Source organism: Marmota flaviventris, chromosome 2 (assembly GCF_047511675.1).
Source record: "Marmota flaviventris isolate mMarFla1 chromosome 2, mMarFla1.hap1, whole genome shotgun sequence".
Classification (NCBI taxonomy): Eukaryota; Metazoa; Chordata; class Mammalia; order Rodentia; family Sciuridae; genus Marmota; species Marmota flaviventris.
Genome location: NC_092499.1, coordinates 149,502,842 through 149,522,243, shown reverse-complemented (window position 1 = coordinate 149,522,243; position 19,402 = coordinate 149,502,842). Strand labels below are relative to the sequence as shown.

Here is a 19,402-nt window from a genome sequence, read left to right as displayed (position 1 = left end):
GGCTTCCAAGTAAAGTTTTGAAAAAATATATATTTGAAAAAATATATATATATTGAAAAAAGAACAAAATGATTAGGTAGATGAGGGAAGGAATCAACTGCTCTTAGGACTTTAGTGATTCTAGAATCTGGAGTACATGTCAATGGACCGTTTTCATTCTCAAGAATTTATTGGACTCCATTTTGTTTTCAAAGGTCTACCCAGTAAGTAGAATAACTGGTGGAATATGGGTCTATCTGGTAGAATAGAAGAGAATTGTAAGAGACTCCGGCCTCAGAGTACCCTATGTGAAGAAGGGGTAACAGACATGCAGGACAGTGGACTAGGCATGCATACTTAGGCTTGTATTTCAATAATGCCTTCCTACTTGCTGCTTTTGATACTTTATGACCCTGTGGCTGGTATCTCCACAGTGAATGGCCTATGGTTGCCAAAACTTTATGGATAACCATTTCCATCCAGAACCCCACATCAAGTAATATATACCAAATACAAACTGTATCAATGAAGAAAAAGAGGCCTGTGGACAAAAGAAATTCTCCACCTCTTTCTGGAGGTCCAAGTGGATAGAAGTGTCATTGTTGGAGCAGAGCAACGGAGGCCAGAATGGATGCAATGGAGAGTTGCAACCAGAGAGAAAGCAGAAGTTAAGAGCCTTGGACTTAGGAATGGTGGGCAGAAGTGATAGTTGGCTAAAAATAATGAGCTGAGCCAAGGGCTGCATACTATATGGCTGCCCATGCCCAGCCATGCAGGTAGATCATAGCAGCTGCTTGGTAAAATATTAAGAGGCTGCCTTCTGAAGTATGGGTTAAAGTGTTCAGAAAAACTCAAAGCAGGAGATGTGGCCTCTGTTGCTCAAATAAGCCTCTTACCCTTCTTAGCTGAGGAGTACACTCCAGTTTCCCTCCCACCAGTCCTAAAAGGAAGCCTACCATGCAACCCTGCCCACCCTCAATTATAGATCTCTCTCCATCCATCCTTCTGTTCCTCTTTCCCCAAAATGAGTGTTCAACTAGCGATTATCAGCTATTTGAAGAAAATCAGCAGTATGGATGAGAAAGACCAAGAAAAATAAACAGAAAAACTGACTCTGGCAGAAACTTGAGATAATTATGGAATCAAACAAGCATGTGAGTGAAATAAAGTAATTTTGAGACATGGAAGAACTCTGAAATTTTATTTTCCATTCTGGAGAAATTATGTATAGTTTAGCAAAACAAGAATGAAGTCAAAAAAGAAGAAGATGAGCACGACAGGCCCTGGTGGAAATCACCCAGGAGCCCATAATCCTAACATGATGGCTGCACAGCAGGCCTGAAATCTGCATTCAGTTAAAATTCAAACAAGAAATCAGGGGTCTCCCTCCAACCAAAGAGATGGGATGAGGCTGTATTTGGAAGATAAATAGCTACTGAGTTGAAGAAAGCAAGTACTATTTCTTCCAACCAGGAAAGAAGAAAGGAAAACATCCAAAGATAATAAAAATCTATATAAGAAGGACCACCTGGATGAGGCAGCACCAAATGCATTCTCACCGTTCACCCAGTGCCACATCATGTCACAGTGGCAGTCTATCCACAGCTGGACTCAACTGCACCCCATTGTCCCAGATCTGTGCAAAAGCCCTGAAAGATGCACCACAGACAGAATTCAAAGCAAATGCCACGAAGACTTCTGGCAGCAGCATAAAGATTATGGACATAAAAGAGAAATAATCCATAGAGACTAAAGCTTGAAATGCTGCATTTTCAAGGTGAAGCTATGCATGAGGGCAGTTATAATGGCCAATTGAAAATGATCTCACATCATGAAAGAGATACCTGCTTAATCATAAATCGACACTGCTAATAAAATGAAGTCTGTTTCAATTTTTAAAAAACCTGTACAAGAACGTCCTACTTCCAGTACAAGAGAAGTAAACTGCCTCTGGTTGGGCGAGGAAATGACATCAGGCTGGGGATCAAGAAGACAGACGCAGAGACCTTTGTGGGGGAAAAAGAAAAAAGAAACCTCCTGTTTTGTCTGAGGCTCAGCTTAAAAAAAGTTCCTCATTTCTATGAATTTGCTGAACATAAAAATTCATGTTGCTAGCCACTGTGTGTGGGTGGGTAGGTGAGAGTAAGGATGCAAAGAATTCTAAAACACCATCCTCCGTGCCCTGACAGCCTGAAGCCTGTGAGACCTTAACACTTGGGGCAAAGGAGTGAATTAGAGCCAGGGAAAGATTTGAGTTTTAATGTATCAGAAAGCTCATAGGGTGGAATTTTATTTTTTCATGCATCATGTCTTTATTGAAGACATTGTACATGCTAGGCACTGTGACACGCACTGAGTGTTCTGTAGGACAGCATGGTAGCTGGGGAGACCTAGAGACCTAAATGACACATCAAGACACAGATGGTAATTGGCAATCATCTACAACACTTTGCTGGAACAGACTTCTCTACAGTGACCTGGAACTCTCTCCCCATCCAACATACAGACTATGTGAAGTCACAGATATGATTATTCCAGAGAGAATAAAATCATGTCATCAAGAGATTAGTTGGGGGCATGGCTGAGGAGGAGCACAAACAGGAGTGTGACAGGTCTCTTGGAGGAGAAGGCATTTGAGAAAAACCAGCTTAAAGGAATGTGAGGGTCAAAGAGCTGCAGGCATAAGGGAACAAGAGTGAGACCCTGTGATCAAGGGGTAAAGAGGCAGGGAGGCAGACTCTGAGAAAGCAGACCTGATCCAGAGGAATCAGGACCCTGACAGAGCCTGGATTTTTGGAGCATAACAGAGGGATTGAAGCAGAGGAGTGAAGCAATCTTGGACATGGGGAATTGACTGTGGTGGGGGCAGAGTAGAACCAGGGAAAAGAGTAAACACCTTGCTGGAGGTGATGGGGACTTGCAGGAGTGGGGCTGGCTGATGCTTGGATTCAGTATACTTTTAGAGGAGGAGGAAAGCAAGATGAGATGGTGAGCGCTGGGGTGAGATCATGGAAGGTATTGAATTGCTAAGTGTGGGCATATCCAATAGACAGTGGTGCTCTATGGCCAGGCTCTTCTCATGTGATGATTAGTCCATCAGTGCAGCAGAAAAACAGTAGTTCACGTCCTGAATAAGAAGGGTCTGAACGAAGAAGTGGGCCTGAGCATGGAGAAGAAATGGACACTAGAGATTTTTAGGTGACAAAGCCCCAGGCTCAGCAAGTAACGATTTATCAAGAAAGCCAAAAGTGGCTTGGAAGTTTCAGGCTCAGAGATCGTGTCTATCCGTTTCAAGATGGTGGTGGGGGTATCCAACTAGAATTAGGAAATAAGAAGTCAGACTGGAGCAGCTTCCAAAGGTGGCCCATTGAGTCCAGTATCTGGGCCAGAAATTCCAGGAGGTTGCTCAGCAGACAGTTATAAATGTGAGCCTGGGTCGTGGAGGGAGACTTGGGTTTAAGAGTAGTCTGCACATGAGAATGATTGCTAAGTCTGAGATAGGGAAATTAGAAAGAAAGCCAAAGAGGAGCAGGAGGGTAGGAGCATACTCAGGGAGCTGTCTGGGCTCAAACAATCAAGAAGTAAGAGGAGGGAGGAGGACTAGTTTAGGAATTGGAAGAAAATCAGACAAGAGCCACCTCAGATGGCCATCCCTCCTTGGTCTCTGGACATATTTAGGCACAAGCTTTGATACATCTGCTACTTTCCATGTTGCTGTCGCCCTGTTTTACAATCTTTATCCCCCAGGTTAAGCACATAGCAGATGTGTAGTGACTTTTGGGATGAATTTATATATAGTCAGCCCTTCATATGGGTAGTTCTGTACCTGCAGATTCAACCAACCTTAGATGGAAAATATTCAGAAAAATAATATTATCTGTAATGAACATGTATAGATTTTTTTTGTCATTATCCCCTTAAAAGTAGAGTATAACAACTTTTTGTGTAGCATTTATATTAGGTATTAGTTGTATTCTAGATATGATTTAAAGCATAGGGGAGGATGTGTGTAGGTTCTATGCAAAAAAATTTGTATAAGAGACTTGAGCTTCTCCAGATTTGGATATGTTTGGAGGGAACTTGGAGCCAATCCTTGGTAAAGGTGGGGGGACAAGTGAGTATAACTGAGGGCGGTATGGGTTTTACACATTCAGCTGCTAGATATGATCATAGAAAGTTGTTTTTCACTGGTGATCTTCAGTAGGGGAACAATTCTGGGGGTGGGTCCAGGACTCACATCCCTGATGACTGATACTTCTCAATTCTGGGAAAAATGACCACACTGCCCATGACCCATACTGTGGCCTTCTCCAGCACACAGGGCTAAGAACTAGAGTTTTTCTAACTGTATTTTGCATGCTTCACTGGAACTGTCTTGATCAAAAAGACCTGTGCCTTCCTCACCAGCTCTATTCCATCCTCTCTCCTTTATTAATTATGCCATGGGACACTGTTGTCCCCTCAGACCCCTTGGTATCACACGCACCCTGATTTAGTCAGCAGAACAGGGCCCTGACTAGCAAATGCTGGCCAGGAACTTGAAAGCTCAGAAGTGGGTAATGGAAATTCCTCTCTTGCAAATGTAGAAAAGTAACTAAGGATCCCCAGGGTAACATGGGAAGATTTTAGAGAGTTTATCACTTGGAGTTTCCTTGGGTTTGATCACCTTTTTCTCTTGGAACACCAAAGCTCATAAATGCAATCATTAAAACCCCCTAATGACTTATTTTGTGTTTTATGTAGCTTCAATTAAAAAAAAAAAAATCTCGATGCCTGCCCAAAATAGTATACGTCCCTTTCACAGACTATAGCAAGTGGATAAAATGCCCCATGGGCAGAATAGAGTAGTTTGTTTGTTCCCCTTCAGACCTCAAATTTGCTACTGTTCGGACAGGGACATCCCCGTATACTCTTTCTTTAGGTGCAAAAGGTGCTCAGGGAACACCAAGAAGCGCATAGATCTGTACCAGCCTCCAAGTAACCTGCAGAATTAACTTAAGGGGCAACCTGGTACGCATTTTTGTTTGAACCTGATCTGAAAAGCCCTCTTCGCTGGTGCTGGGAGAAGCTGTCTGGACCTGTGGGATTATTTACTTTGACCATCTTGAAAGTGTTTAATCAAGAAGTCCTATATGATGCAGGACAAGAAGTCTGGTGTGAGGTCAGAGACTCGCTGTGACAGCAGGGATGTGGTTAGACATAACAGGAAGGCAGAATAGGAAAGATCTAGAGCTGTGAGCACCTGAGAGAGATGGGGAAGCTAAGAGGGAGCATGTCTAGGGGACACAAAGAGGCCAGGGTGACGGGCCAGTTCTTGTGCTGTTGGCCCTGTGGCTGTACCACAGGCAGACTGGAGACTGACAGTGGGGCTCTGAAGTACCACACAAAGCAGAACACACGTGGTCCCCGGGGCATTTGCTGAACGTTCTGCTCTGAGCAAAAAATTATTTTATCTTGGCTGATCTGTGTTCTTAACCTCTGTAGTTTTATACTGAACAACTTCTCAGCAACCAGCTGGCAGGCAAATAAGAATCCAGGCAGCCCCTGCAATGCACTCCAGGCCAGGAGTCCTATCACAGCCAGCTTCCTCCAGGTCACTGCCCCTGGGTGTTGCTGTTGATAGCCAGCTTGCATCTGTGTCTTCGTGTGTCCCCTAACTCTCCCCAGCTGCCATGAAATCTAGTCTTCTGCATTTGCTCCCTACCTGGCCTCAGGCCACTAACGCCTCCTTTATCTGTTTTTGTACCATGAATGATTTTGATCTGTTTTTTTTTTTTTCAAAATTCAGTTTTTTTAATAGTCATTTTGGATTAAATTTGCTCAGCTATCAGCATATCTTAAATTCTCTACTAAAACACATCCAGTTATCCTATTATTTTTAGACATACAATAGTCACAATTCTTTCCCCAAGAAATTCACGTACCCAAGAACTATTAAATATGAAGACCATTTATCTGACCCTTTGAATAGCAAACCCTAGTAGGATTGTAGGGTGGTCCAAGACCAGCATTGTCAGTGGCACCTGAGAACTTGTACCAATTGCAAAGTCTCAGGCTCTCCCGGAAGCTCTAGGGATGGGATGTAGCAGTCTGAGTTTTAACTGCCCTTCGGATGATTTTGATGCACACTTAAATCGGAGAACCGCTACCATGAAGAAGCAGAAGATTCTGGTTCCTCTGGAAGCAGTGGGTCAGGTTCCTTGGCCCCCAGGGAGATGCTGTACAGCCAGCTCTGCTCCAAGCCCTGTCCTGCATATGGGAGCGGTGTGTGAGGAGGGGAGCAAATGCCTGTTCCCTTTCAGGCATCTCTGGAAAGAGCTAAATCGCCTCCACCTGCATTATCTCCAACCCTGGTTTCCTTTATGGTCTAAAGCACCAAACCCTAAGCTGAGTGCAGATGTTTTTGTTCTGAAAGTATTCACTTTAACAGAAAAAAAAGTAAAGAGGAATATTTAAGCAATTTAGTGAATAAACACCCATGTTAATCTAAATAAATGTAGGTCATTTTGCATAATGCAAAATTCCCATGTGTGCTTATGTGTTTAAAGAAAATATAGCATTGAAAGCCATTTTCTACCTGTGATGAAACTTGGGCTGTGCTTCCCAGGCCCACCAAAGGTAGAGGTCACCCTGCCTCTGTTCTCAGAAATAATTTGAGAAGGGTTGGGACATGGAGGCATTTTGCAAACTAGATCTCCCTAACTGCTACTGATAAAGGGCGACCCATACCCCGCCCTACCTGAGTGAGCTCTGGGCCTCCCTAACTCTGCAGCAACATCTGCATGATTCCTGCAGTGTGTTGGCTACTCCAGTCAAGATACAGGTGACCCCTGCCACCGCAAAGGAACATACCTTGTAAAATTGTGGCCACACCTAGTGATATGTGGGCTCCAGCCCTACTGTCTCCCAGAGTCTCTGCCTCATGCAGCACTTGGGACTGGTGCTTTAGGACTTAATGTGACTCCATGGGCATTTTGCCTTCCCATCCCATCTCCTCCATAACACATACCAAAAAATGTATTTGATAACTATAACTAGCACTTGGGTATAGAGATAAATATAATCCAGGCTGGATTCTATTCATTATTTTCTCTTCTGAATTTAAAAGGAGTTAAAATATTTTTTGAGGTCTCTGAAAGTATTGGGGACCTCAGGCAGTATGCTTGCTGGGCCTCATTTAGAACTCAGCCTCACAGAGCATCTACTTTAAAACCCCTCTGAGTCTTAACTGCAAAATAACCTGGCCCTCTGGTTCTCTAGAAAATCGGTTGTGATGGCATCATCGGGTCTGCAGCCAAAGAGGACAGGTGTGGTGTCTGCAATGGGGATGGCAAGACCTGTCGCGTGGTAAAGGGTGACTTCAGCCACTCTCGGGGGACAGGTAAGTGCCAGGCTGAGGGCTGCCATGGGTACAGGACAACCAACACATGATGTGTATTTTGTCTTATTTGCTCAAAACTAAAGGTTTCAAAATGACCCACATTTCATATCTATTTGTAATGATAACTTACAGAGGAATAGACACTTCTGTTTGGTTTCTGAAAGGCAATATTTTTGCAAAAATTCTGTCTTTTTAAGCTTCTAAGAGTGAGTCATTTGCCCATGGAAGGGCACAGCTTCTAGCACTCAGTGGTACAGCCCCAAGGTCCATGAATCAATCTTCAGATGTACACACAGTGAAGGGGCAAAGACACTTTGTCACAATATTCTTGTTTTTTTTTACACAATACCTTGATCTTATTTGTTTATTTTTATTTGGTGCAGGGGATCGAACCCAGTGCCTCAAGCATGCTAGGCAAGAGCTCTACCACTGAGCCACAACACTGGCCCATATCATTTTTACCTATTGATGGAAGAACTTTTCTCTGTTCCTGAATTTTCTGTTTGTAAAAATATGATAGCATTTAAATGAATGTTTAAAATGTACATGAGCCATATGATACAGAGAGTCTCAGATGTCTCTGCCAACTATGACCCCAAAGCAACCAAACCTCTTGGTTCCTAATCCTAGATGTTCCCCCAGCAGCATCCACAGGGAAGCACAGCAGCACTCAGTTGATGAGACATTTTTAGGGTATCAGGGATTGAACTCAGGGGCACTTGACCACTGAACCACATCCCAGCCCTATTTTGTATTTTATTTAGAAACAGGGTCTCACTGAGTTGTTAAGTGCCTTGCTTTTGCTGAGGCTGGCTTTGAACTTGCGATCCTTCTGCCTCAGCCTCCTGAGCTGCTGGGATTATAGGCGTGCATTACCGTGCCTGGCTGATGAGATTTCTTAATCTTTTTATGTACACTATCATTTTTGCAACTACAGGCTGCTTTTTCCAGAATCGGGAGGTGGTTTTTCTGATCTGCCCTAGAGGACACTTGTTTATGATGTCCAGGGAGCATCTGAGGAAGAGAGCACAGGGCAGGCAAACCATCTAGAAGACAACTTCTCAAAGCCTTAGTTGAATGTCCACTCACTAACATCACCAAGAGAACTTTAGAACTGAGTTAAAACACTTGTATTTTAATTTCTACAACTGTCTTTGCCTAGAAGCCTTTTGGTTCAGTTCTACTCAACAAGAGAACAAAACCACAGTTTTAGCTCCGTGTCCCACAGAACAGCCCATGGGACAAGGCGGAAAAGAGAGACCTTATGTATGTATCCCTTATGTGGATAGAAAACCAGGTCTACAGAAATGCTCTTTCTAGATACTCATGGAAACGACAACCCATTGTATGAACATTTTGCAGGATCTTGTGAAAGCAGGATACAGAGGTAAAAGCAAATGGAAACAAATTTAAAAATGAAATTTCAGACCCAAAAGACTGATTTCAGGATTTTTAAGGACAGGCACCGAGTCATCAAAGCTTTTGTGAGAATCTATGCCTGTCCCATGTTTCCTAGAGGAAAAGGAAGAAGGTGATGCTGGAACAAATTGATTTGGGGGAAGTGACCTTTGGAGCTGTGCCATTCAGTGCAGGAGGCACTGGTCACTTGGGTCTATTAAAATTTAAATTATAATAAAATTAAACTAAAAAATTCTCTTCCAGTCCCACTGGCCACATTTCAAGTGCTTCATTCCTCATGTTCTAGTGTCTCTTATGCAGATAGTGAACATTCCCATAATTGCAGTAGATTCTCTTGAACAGCTCAGCTCTAGAAATTTGATGATTTCTGCTGTTTATTTGGATATATTTGACGTCATTTTCTCTCTTCATAACTTGGTTACCAGCTTCCCCCGTGGCCTTTGACATTTCCTATTACAACTGTAATAGAGGAACCAAACCTCTGCAGTTGGTGAGGGATTCCTAGTTTACTTTGGGTTTATTTATTTTTTAACAGAACAGAAGCACTAGAACCCTTTATTTGAATTAAACATTGTGCTGAGCTCTAAAAAAACAGAACTGACTGAAATCATGCCATTCCATGGCAGGCAGATCCAGCACAAGCCATGCCCACCCCTCCCTCCCCCCAGGCAATTCAGTAGAACACTAAGGAAGATTCCACAGCATATCTATGCAACATAGCAGTTCACTTATCAGACAACCCAGATTAGGAGTGTCTCAGTCAGTTTTTCCGTTACTGTGACCAAAAGACCTGCAAGAGCAAGTTAGAAGAGGAAAAGTTTATTTGGACTCATGGTTCTAGAGGTTCAGTCTATGGCCAGCCAACTCCATAGCTCTGCCCAAGATGAAGTAGAATATCATGGTAGAAGGGCACAGCAAAGGGAAGCTACTCGGGTCATAATAGCCACAAAGCAGAGAGAGGCCTCTGCTCACTTGGGCCAAAATATAAATCACAAAGGCATTCCCCTAGTGACCTACTTCCTCCAGCCATACCCTACCTGCCTGCAGTTACCACCCCAGTGGATTAATCCCACTGATTAGTTTACAACTCTCATAACCTAACCATTTCATCTCTGAATATTCTTGCATTGTCTCACACATGGGCTTTTGAGGGACACCTCATGTCTAAATCATAACAAGGGGCAAAAGTGTTCTCTCTATTCCTAAATTCTAATCTGTTTTCTGTCCTTTGGTTTTGACCTGGTCAGATCATTCATCCACAAAAATGTCCTCTTCGTTTGCTCTCCTCTTTCTCTGTCCCCTATGCTGGACCCCATCCCTGTGTGGAATGTGCAGCCTCCCACCTGATGAGGTCAGGTCTCTGTAACCATGGCAACAGGTCTCCCATGGAAGGACAGATCACCTGGGAAGCTCCCCTGGGGTCATTGTCCCCACCTTTGTAGCATATTATTGTGCTTCTTTCTAGCTGCTGAGGCAAAAAGTCTTAGCAACTCTTCTGAGAAAGGTAAGCACAGGTTAGCTCACCCACCTGTACATGTTCTGACAGTTTGAGTGGTTGCTAAATGTTGTACATTCATTAAAAGCCCCCCAAACTGGTTTTTTCTAAATTCTCACCATTAGAGTCTGGGAGCCTAAGCTCATATCAGTATTGATTCTGTTTATTGAAAGATCTGTGTGCAATACCCTTTTGCACATGAATGAATCACTGTCTAATGTAGTTTTAACTAAAAACAAACCCAATATCAGGGTCTGAAGCTCCTAATGCACATATACAGAGATACTGTCAAAGGGTCACCCACAAGTCTGTTCTCCTAGCTAACATCTTAAGCACTAGGTACACAGAAATGAAAGTTAACCATCACCATGTCGGTCACAAAAAAGGTAAAGAACAGCTTGAGTCTGTGTAAGCATGAGGTAGGGACAACTCATCAGGGGTGCTGTGGGGCCCCCAAATTCTGGCAGGGCACCTCTCCCAGGCCTGCAGACAGATGAGAGTGACCTCAAGCCCTAAAGGACAGGTAGAGAGCGGGAAAAAGACATTTCAGGTTGAAGTAAAATTACATATTCTTAGGAGACGGAACACAGAGATCCTATAAAGTCCCCAGGTCGTTTAACATCTTAGTGACTCCAGCTGAGTGGATGCATTAATCGTGTCAGTGTAGATAGGAAGGTAACTTTCATCTCTGCCCAGCTCCAAGGAATGAGGAAAGGAGGAACATCTTATCATTTTTCAGGGTGAATATCAAAGAGAAATACCATACCAGAGAGATAAAACAAGAATCAAAGGCAGGATTTTTGCCCAGTTATATGAAGTCCTGACGCCTGCCTGAACTCCCCTGTGTCCTCTTACCCAAGTTCTCAAGCTGAGAATCGAGGGAGGACTCACCCAGGGAGAGTGTCACAGCCCCATATAAGCAGAAAGCCCTGGGTTTCCAGCTTTGTGTCATCCAGACTCTCAGTGCCGTGTCTGAGAAGCAGTGTTGGGATTTCCAGGTGATTGCTGCTCTCCAGCCCATTTCTCCCAACCCTGAGCAGAAGAGGTCCTTGGCTAATCATCTGCAGAAAGAATCAACTCAAATTGGCTTTCTGATAGATGGGCTTCAAAATGCTCAGGCCTTTAGTGGTGCTGAAATAGCTGGGCTATTTAAACTTAGTAAGTTGAAGGAGTGAGACGTTTTCCCTTTGTTCCTTGTCATTTTGACATGATTGTCTTTATTCTGTTGTGCTCCTTGGCATTAAAAAGGTGACTGGTGCTGGTGTGGACAGCCAGGATGTACCTGGACCCTGGCCCCACTGAGAACCAACCAGGATGCCCTGTGGACTCTGAACCTCTTTGTGCTCTGTTAGGAAAAAGATGATCTCAAATAGTAGATTCCTAAAAGAGAGGGTGGTGTGATCCATCCCTTTTGGGTGTGGCTAGATCATATGTTGCCTGTTTATTCAGTAACTAGCTTTGGAGCCCTGCCATGTGCTAGCTTCTGTGCTCCATCCACAGGTGTGGGGTGTGAAAGTTCCTAGGGGAAATCTCATGGTTAAAAATATGACAAGGACACATAAAGAGGTCTCTTTCCACTGTGGTTGAGAATGACAAGATCAGTTTCAAAAATGTACACATAAGCCAATTGCAACCTATTTCTTCTTCTCAGTCAAGAACCATCTTTGTAAGAAGATGTCCACGTGTGTGATGGCAAAGGCGGTTCCCAAGTGTTTCTCATGTAAGATGCTTGGTTGTTACGTGTGGTCCTGTTGGTAAAATGCTTGGTGTGGGTCTCTCACTTCACTTACATACCTGAATGTTTTCTGGATGCAACCAATGGCAATGAGTCATGCATGAAGCCATGGATAAACACAAAGGCCATTAACTGCTTACGTATAACTGATGTTCAAGACCGATTGCCAAAAAGAAAAACTATAAAGTAAAATCAATTTAAAGATTAATAAAAAAAAATAGAGTCACAGAATCAAGATGCTGGACAGAAATAGGCCCTAGTATGCCAAGAATAGGTTTTTGTTCTCCTCAACCACACCTCGCACTTTGGCAGAAGATGCTAAAATAGCCTAGAGAATTTAGCCTCAGTTGGCACCTTTCTGCCCGGGGAAGTTTCCATTATCACAGTATTTTCCTGTTGGCAGAGGGACCCTGGGTAATACCTTCCTGACTTTCATGCTAGAAGTGGAGGCAGTGGCCTTGAATTGACCTATCTACATTGACCTCGAATTCTGAGTGGCGAACTAAATAAAACACAATCTAGCCTCCCGTGATTCTTGAATAAAGGCATCTTTTTAATTAGATCCAACATGTACCTTTAGTGATAGGAATACAGATAGTCCCCAACTTATGGTGGTTCAGCCCCTGATTTTTCAACTTCATAGTGATGGGAAAGCAGCATGAATTCAGTAGAAACCATACTTTTTTGAATTTTGATCTTTTCCTGGGCTGGCAGTGTGTGGTCTGATTCCCTTCAATGAAGCTGGGCAGTGGCAGTGGGCCACAGCTTCCAATCAGCCACGAGGTCCTACCCAGAAATGACCAGCACCATATAGTGTGCTGTGGGCTGAGCTGCAGGGTTCTGTAGGCTAGGTGTATTTGATGCATTTTTGACTTAATATATTTTCAATTTATTTTATGATGAGTTAATCAGGACATGACCCCCTCCTAAGTCCAGGCGCACTTGTATTTTCATTAACAACTTTTGTAAAAAGAGGAAAATATAAACTTAAACAAAAGCCTTTCTGAATATCTTCTGACCTATTTACAGAAAGAGAAAAACTTTTTTTCCCATATATTTGATAGAAGCAGGGGAAAGAATCCCAATACACATAGCCAGGGTTTCCCCTCTACTCAGTCATAGTACCTTATCAGCTCAATGATTTTCTTCCAAATATGGTTAACACTGTTGGAAAAAAGCAAGGAAAAATATGATCCCAAATCATCTGAAAGCATATCTACTTGGAAAATTCAGGTAAAAATGATTTTATGGGGAGATATGCTCCTCGCTTGGTAATATTAATTGTTCAGTAGATTTGAGACAAGTTAAAGGTCAACACAACTTAACAGGCCCTAACCACAGAAGTGGCATATTCTGCTATATTCTCCTAGGAGAATGGCAAAGGCACAGAGTTTTACCCATGGCTTCTTCATGAAACCAAATAATAGCCTTTACCTGGAGTTCTCCTGCTTGGTGGCTGAGACCAGAATGGAAAATGACTCCAAGATGAAGTCTTGCTCCATCGCCTAAGATGTAAATCTGCCTTCTAAATTCTTGGAATAAATCCTCCCTTTCAGTTTTGCTTCATGCATGGTCAGTGTGGTGGTATCTGGCATCTACATCATGGGACTTCAAACCTGAGGATTTGGTGATGGGACTCTCTTTTTCCCTGTTTCTCTTTATACCTGTTTACCAAACCCCATGTGGATTTTGAAATCTGAGAGAGTAAGGGCTAGAGGTCCATGAGGTAGAGGCAGCTTTTTGCTTAAGGACAGAAAATCTGCCTTATTTCAGGGACTTTCTCTTTAATGGGTTCCCTCTATGTTGAGAACTCATCATAGAAAGCAAGGTTAGCAGAGCCCATGTTCAGCCATGACTGCCCGACCCTGAGAGGTCACCCAAGGATGAGCCTCACTTGGGTTGTGAGTCTGCCCTGAAATTTCTACTGTGCATCAGCATCTCCATCCGAGGCACTTGTGAAGACAGAAATCAGATGCCATTTCAATGTTACAACTCGTGCCAAAGGTAAATATGACCAGGTGCAAATGTACCTTGCTCTGGAATGTGGGAAATTAATTAATCAGTATCTCAGTAGACCTTCACCTATTGGATAGCAGATATTAAGAAGATTGATCATTTCAAGTGCAGTTGCACACTGATGATGCTAACACCAAGCCTTGTTAGTCATAAAATAGGAAGGAGATTCCGCACAACATCAGCTTCCTTCAGAGAATAATTCAGCTCCACAGGTAGTGTCACAAGTCTGTTTTGTGGTTTTGTTGGAAAATTCTCTGAAAAAGGTTTTAACCATTTTGATCCTCTGTTCTTGACACTTATATGCCTGGAATCTAGTAATTCTTCCAGTTCCACAAAGCAACTGATTTCTCTAAGAGATGTTTGTGGTATAAAATACAGTGCTATCATCTGAAAAGCTGCCTTTAGGGTTTTGGGTTTTGTTTTTGTTTGGGGATGGGGTTTGTGGCCAATTTTTTCAAGGAAATCATTCCTAGAGCAAAATCAACTTTTAATCAAAAAACCCTTGTCTTTACCCTATTATAGTGACTCAGTGGCACAGGGAGTGCAGGCCACTTGGTCAGATCAGTGTTGTCATTCCCAATGCTGATGCATTGGGAGGGGTCATGCTTGAGGGACAACATTGTTGGGTAAAGTCCTCCTGCTTGGGGATCAGGATAGATCAGGGAACAAAAATTGAGCAAGTGCTGCCCTCCAACAGGACTGTGTTTACATTTGTGAAGTCTCTCTAGTATCAAGTAGAACATTTATTTGTGGACATCTGGGGATGGAACTATAGCAACACCAAGGCATTTGCTGTCAAGACTGAAGCATACCAGCAGACTTTCCGTTCCAGATGTCTGATCAAACACAAGTGTATTTCCCTTTCCAAGATCACCTGAAAATGAATGCAAAAGAAATATTTAAAAATTCTAAGGAGAACAAAGACATCTCAGATGGAAGCTCAAGTTGGAGGAATCAGAATCAGTGTGCTTTTTTTGTTGGAATAGACAAGCAAACCAACAGCACTGTCCAGAAGCCTTGCAGATCTCAGTGCTTAACTTGGCAGTTTGTTTCTTGCTCATCTGTCTGCCCACTGTGAGTTGGCACGAGGCTCCACATATTGTGGTCACTCATAGACCTTGGCTGGCAGAGACCGGATCTATTCACCTGATGGCCATGATCATCATGGCAGAAGACACGAAATGTGGAAAACCAGGCCCAGAAGCCATTAAAGCTCTTATATGGAAGTGACCTGCCACTTTCACTCACATATGACTGTTCAAAGTCACAGGGCCACAGGGGTCTAAGGGGATGGGAAATGTATTCCTACCATGTTTCCAGAGAGAAGCCTATAAGTATTTAGTGACTAGCATTGTGACACAGTACCTGAAGCAGACTTCTTTGCCTTATGATATTTTGGTCACCAACATGTAATATAGCTTCCCGTCCTCCAGCTGAAAGCCAATCCTGACATTCGGCAAACTTCACCCATCTACATGGACAACCTATTGCTGGGATTTTTCTGGAAAGACAGTCTGCAACACAGATGGGAAATACCAAGATAAACAAAAAATGACCCCTGACGAAAGACAGGATATGTTAAATAATAGAGGTTCAAAAATCTCTCATAACTTTGTAAAATTAATTATTTTATTGGAAAGATTTAAGATGCTAGTGTAACCGTAAAATAAGAACCAGATACCATGAGAAGAAGCAATCTGAACAAAAAGGAGATTTCAAAAATTCTAAATGTGACCATCAGATTAAAACGATGCAATAAAAGGTACCATAAACAACAAACAATAAATGATAGACTGGGAAGAAATGTTTGCAATATGTCTAATAAAAAGTTGAGTCCAAAATATATCAACTACATATTGAAATAAAATTTTAAACTTCCTGCTTGTCAATTAAGTAACAAAACTATGGTAAAAGTGGGCAAAGGTAATGAACAAGGCCATTAGAGAAAAAGCAAATGGTCAAGAAGTATATCAGGTGCTGAGCCTTATTGGTGACTGGGGAAATGCAAAGTAAATAGGTGTCACAGAATTTGCCTATTGGATAGCAGATATTAAGAGGATCGATGATTTCAAGTATTTAAAAGTCATGAATAAACATGTACTTTCATATAATATTGGTTGGCTTATATATTCACAAAGCCATTGAAGGTCAATACATTTAATATTTAAACTTCATGTATGTTAAAATCAGTGATGCTCACAGTGGCTAACCTGGAAAAACATATATAAAGTATATCTAACCCGCACTCATATACACACCTATACACACATATGTACACACATATACATACATACATACATATATGTGCATATATGTGTATAATGTGTGCATGTACAAGAAGACATGTTCAAAGTTGTTTATTGCAATATTCTCTTTAAATTTGGGGCATTTTAAGAAAGTATAAATCATATACCATAAAATTGACCCCTTTGAAGTGTACAGTTCAGTGTGTTTTAGTACAGGCACAAAATCTGCAACCATCATCATAAGCATGCTCATTAGAGGCCATTCCTTATTTCCCTCTTACTTTAGTACTAAGCAAATAATTTCTGTGTCAATATTTTTCCTATTCTGGACATTTCATATAAATAGAACCATAAAGATATGTGGTGAACCTCTAGGATTAGCTTCTTTAATTCTGCATAATATTTTCAAGATTCATCCATGTTGTAGCATATATCAGCATTTCATTCTTTATATTACCAAATACTATTCCATTATTTGGATAACCACATTTTATGATACATTTATCAGTTGCTGGACATTTGAGTTTCCACATTTGGGGCTTTTATGAATAATGCTGTTTAAACTTTTGTGTATAAGATGTTATGTGAGCATATGTTTTCATTTCCCTTGTGTATATAGGCCTAGGAGTGGAATCAGAGGGTCGTATAGTAATTCTGTGGTTTTTGTTTGTTTGTTTGTTTGTTTGAGAAAATGCCAAATTCTTCCAAAGTGCTGCACCATTTTACATTCCTAGTAGCAATGAATGAGGATTCCAGTTTTTCCACCTTCTTTCCAGCACATCTTCTTTTTTTCCCCCTGAAGTCATAGTAGTGGGTATGAAATGATATTTCATTGTTGTTTTGATTTATTTCCCTCATAACTAATGATGCTGAATATATTTTCACATGCTTATTGGCCATGTATGTTTTTCTTTGGGGAAATATCTATTAAAGTCCTTGGCCTATTTTAAAATTGATTTATTTATCATTCTCTTATTGAGTTGTAAGCTGTATTTATATATTCTGGACACAGATCTTTTATGAGATAAGCAATTTTTAAATATTTTCTCCCAGTATATCAGTTAGCATCATCCTTTCTTGATGGTGACTTTTGAAGCACAAAGTTTTAAATTTTTGATATAATTCAAGATCTACTTTTCTTTTGTTGCTTGTGCTTTTGCTAATATCTAAGAAATCATTGTCTAATTCAAGGTTACAAAGATTTATTCCTATGTTTTCTTCTCTAAGAGTTTTATAGTTTTAGCTTCTTTCATTTAGATCAGTGATGCATTTTGAGTCAATTTGTAGGTGGTAGTTATGGTCTGAGATGGGAGTCAGTCTAATTTTTTCTTACATATATGAATATCTCCTTCTGCCAACAATGTTGAAAAAGCTATTCTTTTCCCCATTCTTAGAAACTTTGTTTCAAAAAATCAACAAATGATGTGAGGACTCTAGATTATATTCCACTGATAGAAATATCTCTTCTTATGCCAGTACCACACTATCTTGATTACTGTCAAAAGTGTACTAGAAAGTTTTGAAATCAGGAAGTGTGCATGCTTCCACTTCTTCTAAAACATTGTTTTAACTCTTTTGGGACTCTTGCATTTCCATATGAATTTTGGCGATCAGCTTGTCATTTTGGGCAAACAAGCAAACATACCAGTCAGGATTTTGATAGAGATTATATTAAATCGGTAGATGAGTTTGATAAGTATTCCTATTATTAAATCTTTCAATTCATGAACATAGGATGCTCTTGCATTTATTTAGTTTTTTCCATAATAACTCTCATAACCATACTCTTTGTGGTGTAGTCTTCAATGTACAAACCTTTCAGATATTTCCTTCAATTTATTCCTTAATATTTGATTTTTATGCTACTTAAATCAAGCTATTTTCTTATTTTCATTTTCCAATTGCTCATTGCTGATATATTTAAATGCAGTTGATTTTATATAGTGGTCCATATCTTGCAATCTTTTATACCAGTTCTAATCGTGAATTTTAGTGTATTCCTTAGGACTTTGTGCATGTAGTATGAATATAATATGTTGGCATCTAAACTGGATAGAGTGGTGCATGCCTGTAATCCCAACAAGGAGACTGAAGCAGGAGGACTGCAAGTTCAAGTTCAGCCTCAGCCACTTCTCAAGAACCTTTATCAATAAAAAACAAATAATCAAACAAAAAACAAGATGGCAACATAGCTCCATGGTAGAGCATGACCTGGGTTTAATCTCAGTACCGCTAAAAATAATAACAACAATAATAATGTTAGCATCTGAAAATAGAGATAATTTTACTTCTCTTCTTCCCACCTGTATGCCCTTTATTTATTTTTCTTTCTTAGTTGCTCTAGATATAATTTCCAATACAATGTTGAGTAGATGTGAAAGCATCCTTTTCTTGCTCCTGATCTTAGGGGAAAAGCATTCATAATTTCAGCATGAAGTGTGATATTAGCTCTGGGTTTTTCATAGATGCCCTTTATCAGGTTAAGGATGTTTCCTCCTATTTCTAGCTTTTTGTTTTGTTTCTTTGAAACAGGGTCTTGCTATGTTGCCTAGGCTGAGGTTCCCTTGTATTGCAGGTTGCACCACTGTGCTGGCTTATTCCTCACTTGTGAATTTTTTTAAATCATAAAAGGGTGCCAAATTTTGTCATATACTTTCTTTGCATCTATTAAGATAAATCCTATGGTTCATGTCCCATATATATGGTGGAGGATACTGACTGCTGTATGTTAAAACAACCTTGCATTCCTGGGATAAATCATATTTGGTCAGAATTCAGTTTGTGAAGTAATCCTATTATTAAATATTTTAATTCATGAATATAGGATGCCCTTGCGTTTACTTAGATTTCCCTTAATAGCTCTCAACAATGTGTAGTGTTGTCTTCAATGCACAAACCTTTCAGATATTTCATAATACTTTTTATATGTTGCTCAATTAAGCTAGCATATAGTTGATGGTTTTATATACATATTTATACATGATACAGCATTGTTCCTAACAGCAAAAATTTGATAACCAGAATATATATCAAGTGATTAGTTACATAAACTGCCTACCAATTTAAACCAGAAGAAAAAATGAAGTAGAATTATATGTTCTCTAAGATTTATCACATTTTAGAAATAGAAA

At 40.8% G+C, this 19,402-nt stretch overlaps 1 protein-coding gene across 1 annotated transcript in view; it reads left to right on the top strand.

Moving 5' to 3' along the window:
• The window catches only part of Adamts17 (ADAM metallopeptidase with thrombospondin type 1 motif 17), a 344,165-nt gene that overhangs the window by 235,397 nt on the left and 89,366 nt on the right, over positions 1-19,402 (top strand). Inside the window, exon 15 of the mRNA XM_027922179.3 lies at positions 7,240-7,360. Within this exon, the coding sequence (XP_027777980.3) occupies positions 7,240-7,360 (121 nt within the window). The remainder of the gene's footprint in view (positions 1-7,239; positions 7,361-19,402) is intronic.